General features: G+C 42.8%; 1 protein-coding gene across 2 annotated transcripts; it reads left to right on the plus strand.

Annotated features, from left to right (window-relative positions):
- Positions 1-1,691: 1,691 nt before the first annotated feature.
- LOC135547644 (cyclin-T2-like) lies at positions 1,692-11,374 on the plus strand. Of its 2 annotated transcripts, XM_064976825.1 has the most exons (10): positions 1,699-1,930; positions 2,576-2,657; positions 2,745-2,873; positions 3,194-3,254; positions 5,097-5,159; positions 5,810-5,855; positions 7,892-8,055; positions 8,235-8,305; positions 8,457-9,612; positions 9,719-11,374. In XM_064976825.1, the coding sequence occupies exons 1-10, from the start codon at positions 1,773-1,775 to the stop codon at positions 9,784-9,786; spliced, it is 1,998 nt and encodes a 665-aa protein (XP_064832897.1). In that variant the 5' UTR covers positions 1,699-1,772; the 3' UTR covers positions 9,787-11,374. The 2 variants fall into 2 exon arrangements, with proteins under 2 accessions (XP_064832898.1, XP_064832897.1); XM_064976826.1 differs by lacking the exon at positions 9,719-11,374 and having other exon boundaries at positions 1,692-1,930; positions 8,258-8,305; positions 8,457-8,835.
- Positions 11,375-12,053: the final 679 nt, after the last annotated feature.

The following is a 12,053-nucleotide window of genomic DNA, read 5'->3' on the forward strand; positions in this document are numbered from 1 at the left end:
TGTTTTAAGGCTATACATTTGTATTGTTTACAAACATTAGAAGAAAACAAGTTTATATTTTGGGTTATCATGTGGTAAGACATCTCATGAGGCATTTACAAGTTAAATTGTTCAATAAACAATGGGTATATATCATTCATTTTTAAGTCCAAAAGGGATGTAGAATTTAAGAATTCTAGTTTTAAAGCTGCAATATGTAACTTTTTGGGCGACCCAACCAAATACACAAAGAACTATTAGTTATAGATCTATCTATCTGTCTCATTGAAAGCAAGTCTAAGAAGCGGTAGATCGGTTCTATGTGCGCTATTTTTTTGCTTCCAGTTTTACTTTCGTTTTGCACACCAGCTTCAAACAGCTGATAATGCAATATTTGTGGTTCTGGAAAATATTTTTTCTCAGCGGTTTAGATGGTACAATGATTCTCTACACTAGCTTGTTTTGTCACATAAACTGAAAAAAAGGGAATCTATAGCTGTGTTCGAATACTCATACTAACCGCACTATTAGTGACGTGAATTAAGTATATAGTATACTTTTTGGTCATAGTATGGATATTAGTTAGTATGCCAAGTTAGTATGCCAAAGGTTCCCGGATGTCGTACTAAATTCGCCAAAATACGAAGTATTCATTCAGTGGACACTATTTCTGTGCTTTTAGGGCCCATATTGCAAATCTTCAGAAAATGGGAGTGGCTTCACAACGTTTTCAGATTTTAAGAAAATGGTGTAAAATATGCAGGCGAAGTTCAATGAGAGCGGATACAAATTCATTGCTTTAACTAATTATTACAAATGTTAACAAAATGTTGATAACTGTAATAAAGTAATGACTTTTCAAATAAGTTAAGTTACGTTGGCTGACAATTTGTGTACGGTAACCTAATACATCGAACTTGCCAGGCAGTATATTAACTATCTGCTGTCTAACTACCCAATGTTTATTGGCATGATTATTCACATCATTCTTAGCTAAGTGGTATAGTCTTTGTTCGTTTCAATAGACTGTTAATTCTGGCTATCTACTCCGATATCAGAGCGCTCTCAGCAGAATAACTGATGAATTTACAAACACTCAACACAGGTTGTATATGGCGGTGTCAAAGAGTAATGGAATTGTTGACAGCAACACAGTTACAGTCATCTATGCTCTGGATAACACGAAAACAGTCTAATCAGCTCTGCAAGGGGGAGTAAAATGGTCAGAGCGAGAACACGTAGCTAGCCAATGTTAGCCAGTTAGCTTGAGTGCTTGACTGCCGTTGAACGATCAGATCAACCCTGTAAACACTCTGGATTTATGAATGCCCAGAGCACACTCTGGCACCCCAGATTGAATTTACAAACACACCCGAAATCGTAAGATGTTTAGCTAGTAATTTGTTATGCTAACCAGCTAGCAATAGGTTGCATAGCAACGTTATCCGCTTCTGGTAGACAGGCGATGCGCTAGTACTCTCAACTGAAACGATACCGTTTGTTTACATTATACTAAAATGAACAAATAGTATGTAGTATACAGTATGTTAGTATGGGTATTCGAAAACAGCTTATTATAATTTTAGCTAGCAACCAGGAAATAGCATTCTGTGAAGATCACAATCCAGGGCGAATGGTGGCGATAAAGCCTGACGAGTTGGTTTGGCCGTGCCTAAAAAAATATATCAAAGAAGAAAAAAAACAATATTGTGGTTTCCGGGACGTGACGATCATGGTTTCAGCGTACTTGCGTCCATCCGGTTATCGGTGTCCTGTGCGAATGCTGGAGAGCTATGGCGGCGTGCCGGGGATCCTCGTCGAAATGGTTTTTCACCCGGGAGCAGCTTGAAGCCACGCCGTCCCGCCGTACGGGAGTGGAGCCGGATAGAGAGCTTTCTTACCGACAGCAGGCGGCAAACCTCATTCAAGATATGGGCCAGAGACTCAACGTGTATCCTTTTTATAAACCATCATCAGACATGTCGAAGGAAGGAGCATAGACATGGTGCTTTGTAGGCCCGTTTCCAAGGGTGCTGTGTCGTGTGTGGGAGCTGGGGACACAGTTAGTAGTCATCGTTTGTAATATCAGAACATTACAAATGTGCCAGTGGTCGCTTTAATGTATTCGGCGTTGTGTAGTAATGGTACAGCCAAATTGACTAGTTAGCAAACATAATCCGTCAACAACATGAAGGCCATCTATCTGGCGCCAACTAGCATGCTGTTAGCCTGGCAGTAAGTTAGCTAGCTAACATTTAGTTTACTAATCTTCCCTGCTAGTTCCCCTAATTGAAATGTTAACTAGCTAACGTTGATGTGTGTTTTTTCGTTTTTATTATGAATATCCACATAGCCAATTGACGGCTGCCCAGCATGCCTTTGCCAACGTTAGCAAACCAGCATTGCGTTTTTCTGTCTAGTTCGCGCGAGCTAGTTCCACGGCCCAAACAATGGCAATGCAAGAACCTGCATTATTGCTTGGCTTGTCATTTTCTTTTGCACTGTTACCCTGTTGCGTTATCTACCCAACAACAAATCATGTATTTGCTGAAATTACATTTGAACATACTTGAATTCCTTAACCCGTTTTCTCCAGCTCACAACTTACTATAAATACAGCAATTGTTTACATGCATAGATTTTATATGTACCACTCTTTCACCAAATTCCACAGAAATGTAAGTATTTAGTCAGCCTGACTGTATTTTCCTTAAATATGCAACCTGTTTACATAATGTATTGCAATTAATTATCTTCTGTTACAGATCATTTCACCAACCACATTATTCCTAGCTGCAAAAGTTGAAGAGCAACCTCGGAAACTGGAGCATGTCATTAAGGTTTCACATGCTTGTCTAAACCCTCAAGAGGCCCCGCTTGATACGAAGAGTAATGTAAGTCTGGGTACTATGGGTATTGTAGGTTTTGCTATTCTCCCTTTTTTTGTTAATGGCATCAACACTTGCTTTTGTGTAGTTTGAGGTGTGTCACCAGATGTAAGCTGAGTCTGATAGTAGTATGACAGAAGCAATTTGCAGTCTTTGTCAGACGGATGTCTGTCCTGTTTCGGCATGTTCTTAGTGACATTATTCCTAGTAGCAAGACTACATTTAAAACAACTGGCACTAAGAAATAACCCATACTGTTACTTTGGAATAGGGGTATCGATAGACACATTACACATGTCATGTAATGATTGTCTATTGAACTTCAGGCATACCTCCAGCAAGCTCAAGAGCTGGTGATACTTGAAACCATAGTGCTGCAGACTTTAGGTAAGTAATGACTGAGTGAGAGTGTAGCGACAACTTGATCTAGTATACAAAGTGTTATGTTTGAATATTCTGTTGGACCGTTGCTGTCAGGCATTGATGAATTGCCTCGTGTTCCATTTTCCCGTTATTTAAATTAGGTACAGTGCATTCGGATAGTATCAGACCCCTTGACTTTCTCCACATTTTGTTACAACATTTGATTTTGATTTAAATTGCTTTTTCCCTCAATCTACACACAATACCCCATAATGACAAAGCAAAAACATATTTTTCTAGACATTTTAGCAAATGTAAAATATATATATCTATCTATATCTTTTGCATAAGTTCAAGGACATTCAGAAACTTGTCATTCCTGTGTTGTCTTGGCTGTGTGCTTAGAGTTGTTGTCCTGTTGGAAGGTGAACCTTCACGCCGGTGAGGTCCTGAGCGCTCTGGTGCAGGTTTTCATAAAGGATCTGTGCTTTGCTCTGTTCATCTTTCCCTCAATCCTGACTTGTCTCCCAATCCCTACCGCTGAAAAACATCCCCACAGCTTGATGCTGCCATCATCATGCTTCACCATAGGGATGGTGCCAGGTTTCCTCCAGACATGATGCTTGGCATTCAGGCCAATGAGTTCAATCTTGGTTTCATCAGACCAGAGAACCTTGTTTCTCATGGTCTGAGTCTTTAGGTGCCTTTTGGCAAACTCCATGTGGGCTCTCATGTGCCCTTTACTGAGTGGCTTCCGTCTGGCCACTACCGTAAAGGCCTGATTGGTGGAGTGCTGCAGAGATAGTTGTCCTTCTGTAAGGTTCTCCCATCTCCACAGAGGAACTCTGGGGCTCTATCAGAGTGACCATCGGGTTCTTGGTCGCCTCACCAATGCCTTTCTCTCCCGATTGCTTCTATTTGGCTCGGCGGCCAGTTCGAGGAAGAGTCTTGGTGGTTCCAAACTTCTTCCATTTTAAGATTGACGGAGGCCACTGTGTTCTTGGACCTTCAATGCTGCAGAAATGTTTTGGTGCCTTTACCCAGATCTGTGTCTTGACACAATCCTGTCTCGGGACCTCTAGGCACAATTCCTTCAACCTTATAGCTTGGTTTTTGCTCTGACATCCACTGTCAACTGTGGAACCTTATATCGACAGGGGTGTGCCTTTCCAAATCATGTCCAATCAATTGAATTTACCACAGGGGGACTCCAAGTTGTGGAAACATCTCAAGGATGATCAATGGAAACATGACCCACCCGAGCTCAATTTAGAGTTTAATAGGAAAGAGTCTCAACTTATGTAATATAGGTATTTCTGTTTTTTTTTATTAGTAATACATTTGCTATAAAAAAAAATCTAAAACCTGTTTTGCTAGGTCTACACAAAATACTCTAAAATGACTGTTTTTATTTAATACATTTTAGAATAAGGTTTTAATGTAACAAAATGTGGGAAAAGTCCAGCGGTGTGAATACTTTCCGAATGCACTGTATGTCACGGTAACGTCAAACAATCCTCAATGCCAATATTCTATTACTGCAGGTCAAAATGGTCTCTTTTTTGATGAATCTCAGATGTTGGCAAACAGCAGTCCCATCCATGTTCCAATTTGTGGTCTCCACAACTACGGAATACTCCAATTATGTTGCCACCCATCTGCGGCCATTTTTTGTTATACAACGTCAATATACTCACCCTTAATTAGATGTACAGAAAGGGGAACTGCCTTTCATAATCCACATGTAATCCTGACTGTGCTCTTGTGTTGAAGAATAGAGGGGAAGAACCATTGATGGAACATTACTTTGATGCATCGTTGACAAAACTGTTACTGTTAACTCACCTGTCATGTATTTTGTTCCAGGATTTGAAATAACTATTGAACATCCACACACTGATGTGGTGAAATGTTCCCAGCTAGTGAGAGGTAGAGGCTTCCTTCTTTGGTCTTTCATGCCCTCTAGTCAGGTCATTACTAGAAGGGATCCAGGTTTTGTCAAATTAATATCAGATTTGACTTTTCGTAGCAGCTTATGAGAACTTAAGCAGCAGGTTAGGAAAATGAACGAGCATGTTAGGTAAAAGCTGGATCGCTTCTAGCCATGGCCCTCTTGTCGTGTGGAAGGATAAATGCTGACATGATTGTGTAACAAATTGTTGTTGACCTTTGCATTTTCACTAAACATGACGTACAGTACATTAAATGTAGACACAACGAAATGAGCAGCACTGCAGATATTGAGATGAGTGAGATGCAAGACTTGGCTCTCACAGCATCACACAGTATCTGCGTATGCTCATGGGTTGCCTTCACGTTGTTAGAACGTGGTAGCCACGGGACCAAAACAGTGGCGAAGTTGAGCCTCATGCTTCAACAAATTTGTTGTTGCGGAAAAAGGTTAGGGATTTTTTTTGTCGCCTTAAGGATCATTTCGTTAACGTTTAAACATTCACACCCCTAGCATCTGCATCATATCGATGAGTCTACCTTTAAAGCTAACATTTGTCAACTTATAATTACTAACAGAGCACACTGGTCGGCAAAAACCTTAACCCTCTTGTCTCTTTCACTTACAGCAAGCAAGGATCTGGCACAGACTTCCTATTTCATGGCTACCAACAGGTTGTTATCCTGACACCCCCCCTGCCTTTTTGTTGCACTGTGACTACTGCACACTATAGCTTCCTGTAAGCAGGGTACCCTTTCTGTGTCCAACGGCCCTCTATGCGCCGATGGCTTCTGGGACGCTAGCCCCCTCCACGGGGTGGGGTAGTTGGCGGTACCGGCCCTGGTCGCAGTGCGGTGTATTGTACAAGGGACCAGAGTTGGCACAGTGGGGTTGAATGCCCAATGTGAAGTGTAGTCGTGGGCTTGAACCTCACGGTTGCTCGGTTGCAAAAGCGCATATGTCTAAAAAAAGAGACTTTGGTAGCCTGAATAGCAGCTAAAGTTTACACAGATGTAAACATAACTAGACGTCATCCTGGTAAGTACTGCGAACCTTTTTTATTTGTTTGAAAAAAAATCGCAGTTAACGTTTTCAGTCAGTTAAGCAAATGTTTCATGTAATGAGAGCGAGAGAGATCTATATATATAACAAAAGAGACAAAAAACAGAAATGGAAGTGCTAATTACAATTTGATGTTAACCCATTTTCGGAGCTACTCAAATGTCATGTTTTTGAATTTGAAGAGAAGAATGCATGTTTTAATACACCATTTCATTGTATTGCAAAATATCTGTTTCATCATAAGTATTGGTCTTGTTTTTTGAATTTTTACTTACAACCATACAGTTTATATTCTGCAAATTATGGCAGAACAAGGTCCTGACCTGAAGGGTTCGTTTTGCCATGTCATGTTGGGTTGGGATTTAATATCGCTTTTTTGTTTCCCATAGCCAAAAAAAACCCTCAAAACTAACTACAATGTCTGGACACAGATCTTGATAAATGCTTTTAAGTTAGGCCTGGTCATAATTAAGCTGCTGCTAATGCAATCCAGCAATCGTATGAAAATTATTATTTTTTTGTTTAAAAGAAAACATTGTGTTCCAAAAACTGCCTGTTCATTTGACCCATTAGAACTGGAGAGGCTTATGGCGAACAGTAAACAGAGAATTAGAGCTTGACGCTGTGCCGTAGACATCATGGTAATTAGAGGATGAATTGCTTAATGCCTGAACTCTGTGACCAGCCACAGAAAGGCCTTGTTTGGGTCATTAAAAATAGATTTCGCCATGGTTACTTGACTGTACCCTGTAGACTAAACAGTGAGGGGGAAAAAGTGGAAACGGTACCCAAGTCTTAGAAATATAATTGACTTGAATGGGAATATGTTTTCGTGTTCTGTGGTTTGGCTTCTATTAGGGTTACAGTCACCGTGGTGACTACTTCTTAGATTTGATGTTTTTCAGGATTGTGCAGACGTGTCTCAGGCAGCGCAGTGATACCGGAGAAAAATATTCTACTTTTTTAATATGCATTATGTCCAGGCGTTTAACTTATTGTGGCACACCATCCAGCTTTTACCATGGTGTTTCAAATGGATGACTATCTAGCTCTCTGGCCCTTTAAAAAAAAAAAAATAGTTCAAGGTTCAATATTGTAGCGTAATCTATTTCTACATAACTTGAGTTGTAAAGAACTTGAGTCAACTTGTATTACAGTTGACTAGAAGACATTTCCGTGTGTTTCTCACCACAACCAGTTAGTGTAAATGAGTGGCTCTTTTGAATTTTCTATTTTTTGTAGCTAATTTTCTACACGACCATAAAATGTTGACCAAGTGTTATTTATTGGTGGTGGATGTCTGAATGGTGAAATTGGGTCACATTCCCACCAAAAAACCTACTAGTCTTTATTTGAATTTGAAGTTATTGCTATATCTGCAGCTCCTTTTGGTAACCACTAGGATGGTAGCCGCAACGTGAAACTGACTCCTGATCTATTCTGCATGGCAGTAATTGTTTGTTCTTTTGTTAAGTGTGCAACTGTGTCAATGATACCATTTATTTTGCAATGCCTCTTCTGTTGTCAATACTGTGTACTATGGTTTACCTCGTCCTAAAACGCCTGTGACTTATCGTGTTTGCCCCCCCTCTTCTCTTCCCTCTTCTCCATGTGACCTGTCGTTGCGCTCCGGCCTCTCCTTGCGCAGCCTCCACCTCACCACGTTCTGCCTGCAGCACAAGCCCACAGTCATCGCCTGCGTCTGCATCCACCTGGCCTGTAAATGGTCCAACTGGGAGATCCCCGTCTCCACTGACGGGAAACACTGGTGGGAGTACGTGGACAACTCTGTCACGCTGGAGCTTCTTGATGGTGACTCTTAGATTACAGTTTGTTAGTTCACGCTCGTAGTCGGAAAGACATGCAGAATGCTTAGTTACAATATTTTAGTTTGGGAGAATCGTTTTGTTTTCGTCAATGGGAAATGTGTGGGTGTATGTTATTATTGCCATTTTATATTAGGTGTTAAAACCAAGTGTCCTGTCCTTCAGAACTGACACACGACTTCCTTCAGATTCTGGAGAAGACGCCAAGCAGGTTGAAGAGGATACGGAACTGGAGGGTAAGCAGAAGTTATTCTCCGTTCAATCATCATTAAGACCTCTCACTGACTCTGATATGTAGATTGTCCTTGGTGTCTGCTGATTTTTATTTCGGTGTAGTTTCATGCTCTTCACTACCACGTCATCATTCTCTCTTCTCCCCCATGCCAGGCCACACAAGCTGCCAAGAAGCCCAAGGGAGATGGCTCTCAGGCAAACGACCCCTACCCAGGACCCTCCCTGGTCCACGAACATTCCCTGGGAGACGGCATCCCTGGGGTCTCCAACTCAGCCTTCTCCAAAGCCGCCTCCTCGTTCCCTGTCCCACTGCCGGGTCACGCCAGTGGACCCCTCTCCCTGGACTCCATCGCCTCCATGCAGGGCAGCTCCTACACCTTCACCGCCCCTAGCGACTGGCCCCAGGACATGGGGGGTCGCTCGGAGGGAGGAGGCTATGCCCTCAAAACAGATACACTAGGCCTCCAGCAGGGGGCTTCACTGTCTCTGCAGCATGGCTCTCTGAACCCACACAGACCAGATAAGACCATGGAGTTCAACCCTATTAAACATGAACACAAGGCTGTAGTGGGGGGGGGGAAGAAGCAGCAGCAGCAACAGCAGCCCCCGCCTGCCCAGAAAATGTCCCTGGACAAGTACAGAGAGAAGCACGCTGCCGAGCTGGCGGTGCAGCAGAAACGCAAACAGACAGAGCAGCAGGCTATGGAGCCTGAGGGCAGGGATGCCTATATACCCTCTGTCCAGTCAGACCACAGGAAACACATGCAGCCCCACTCTAACCCAGGGAGCAGCAGCACCGCTTCATCTCCTCTTAAAATGAAGCTGGCCGTTTTAGGCCAAGACAGGCTCCCCTCTGACAAACGGGACAAGGGGGGCTCACTCAAACTCCGCCTCCCAGTTCCTTCTCAGGGGGGCATGGCCAGCAAAGAGGAGCTGAAGATGAAAATCAAGGTGTCCTCTGAGCGCCACAGCTCTTCTGATGAGGGTGGGCCCAAAAGCAAACATTCCAGCCCGCTGGTGAGCAAGGAGAAGCATCGGGACCAGTCTGCCCACCGCCACCACAAGCAGCACGGACACTCTCAGCTCCACGCAGCACAGCACAGCGGCAATGGCCGGGGGGGCCTTGAGGGGCCAGCAGGTGTCGGGCCGGCCCTCCTCCGGAGCCCCCTGGGGCTAGGGAGCGTTGAGGGGTTGGCGGGCCCGGCCCTTGCTTCTGTTTCCAGTTCCTCCCGCAAGAGGGCACACCCCAACGTTGCCGGCCACAACCACCACTCCTCCAAAACGAGCAAAAGCTCCAAGGGCGGCGCAGGTAGTTCCTCTCATTGTTCCTCTGTTCAGCTGCAGTCACAGTGTGTGTCGTCTCACAGCTCTGGTTTTAACCTTCCCTTCCCCCTCCTCCCCCTGTCACATACCAGGTGGGCTACGGACATCTCAGCACCCTAGTGAAACTGGACAAGAAGCCAGTGGAGAGCCGCGGCCCTGAGGTCGCCGGCTGGGGTACTGCCAGCACCAAACAAGACACTTTTGACATGCTCCCATTTCCTGTTAAGTGCCCAAGGAATAAACTCATGAACCCTTTATAGCAAGGCAATGGAAGGTAAAGCAAAAAATATAAAGCAAAGTGTAGGACAAAAATATAATTATTATGCTTCCCGATCATCTGATCTCTTGGCAGTGCTGGTATAGTCCTGCCTGTTTCTGTATCTGTATCTGCTGCTTAGTCCTCTCCATATTCTCTGGATGGGTCTTGAAATGTGGATGTGAGTTAGGGGGTCATCCTAGTTTAAATGTTGAGAAAAGGTGTGTATGTATATATATGTGTGTATATATATATATATATATATTACACTGAAAAGGCATGAAAGATGCCATTTATTTTCTTTTAAATAATGATTAAAACAGCATTTCCACAACTAATCCAGTGAGAAAACAAGGCAAGCGGTCCTCTTGTGACTGGAGGGCTTGTCAGTCGGTAGGAGAGAAGGAAGGCCAGGCACGCCAAACATGGCCGCCAATGGAAGCTGGATTTTTTTTTTAGTATTTTTTTGAATGAGTTTTTTTAATACTCAATACTGTATCGATGATCCGCATGTTTCTATCATCAAAGGGATAAAGCAGAATGCAGACTGCTGTTTACAGAAAGTGGAGATAAATGTACATACATTTTTGTATGTTTAAAAAGCTATACCATAAATACTCAGGTTTGGAGCTGCTTGTAAGTATAAGATATATATATATATTATATATGATGGAGAAAAAGACTATTGTAACTTGATGTAGGAGTCCTATCATTGGTGATTCTGACTGCAGCGTTCCACTGTTGTGCTTAGAGCCTGTACTGCGCATGGCTGCCGGTAGAGTGCACTCGACCTTCGACCTTTCCATCCCTTTGTAGGGTCTGGATTTCCTCCAGTGCAGACCCTACAAACAGTACCAACCACCTGGCATGTTGTCAGAGGCCATGCAATTTGTACAACTATTTTTTTGGGGGAGGGGGGACCTCCAAGATGACCTAAAGCTGGATGCCAAAGGCTGTGCCTCGCAACAACAAAAAAACTAAGGACACGAGGACAGTAATACTAGTGCTATAGTTTACAAGCCTAACCATTGCTGTGAAGTGCATTTACATAAAATGTTTGCTTGACCCTGTAGCCGATAGATGCAAAGCTGTAAATCAGTAATGGTAAATAATGTAGGATTGTTAATGTTCAGTGACGTGGCAGAAGAGTCGCCTGGTTATTGGGCTTAACGGTCCGTCAGTGTTGCTGATACAGTGCGGCGGCTCGTGTGCCGTCTGCTTCTCAACGGGTCAGTTTCCTACTGGATTTGGCAGATATCGTTCTCAATTGTGGACACAAACTAAGAACTGTTCTTTGACTGGTTAGTTCTTACTGCAGTGTGCAGACAGTTGGTATTGAGGCCAAGATGCTAATGTTCCACCAGTACTTATACTCTTGGGCACAGACAGTGGTTTTGATAACAAGAAGGCAAGTGCAAATCTTGACAACTAGTTTTATTATTTTATTTAAGTTCTACAAATAAATCCTAAGGTTGACACGACCTTAACTTGACCTATGTTGTATGATTGATTGGTATGTACTGTATGTTATATGAAGAGAATGGAAGCAAAATGTTATACAAATGCCCTATTTGTATCCTCGGCAAGATCTCGTTCCAAGGGTAATAAAGGTTTCAAGCAATACATTTGAAAAGGAATTTAAATACGGTGTATTATGCGAATTTGACAGATTTACGCTACCGTTCAAAAGTTGGGGGTCACTTAATGTCTTTGGTTTTGTAATAACATCAAATTCATCAGAAACTCGGTGTAGACATTTAATGCTGGAAATGACAGCTTTTTTAATGGAATATCTACATAGGCCCATTATAAGAAACCACCACTCCTGTGTTCCAATTGCACATTGTTTGCTAATCCAAGTTTATCATTTTTTTAAAGCCTTTTGCAATTATGTTACCACAGTTTAAAACTGTCTTTCTTTAGACTAGTTGAGTATCTGCATTTGTGGTTTTGATTACAGGCTCAAAACGGCCAGAAACAAAGACCTTTCTTCTGAAACACGTCCGTCTATTCTTGTTCTGAGAAATGAAGGCTATTCCATGCAATAAATTGAAGATCTCGTACAACACTGTGTACTGCCCCCTTCACAGAACAACACAAACTGGCACTAACCAGAATAGGAGTGGGAGGCCCCAGTGCAGAACTGAGCAAGGGAACATGTACGTTAGTCT

The sequence above is a fragment of the Oncorhynchus masou genome, chromosome 10 (assembly GCF_036934945.1).
Source record: "Oncorhynchus masou masou isolate Uvic2021 chromosome 10, UVic_Omas_1.1, whole genome shotgun sequence".
In the NCBI taxonomy this organism is placed as follows: domain Eukaryota; kingdom Metazoa; phylum Chordata; class Actinopteri; order Salmoniformes; family Salmonidae; genus Oncorhynchus; species Oncorhynchus masou.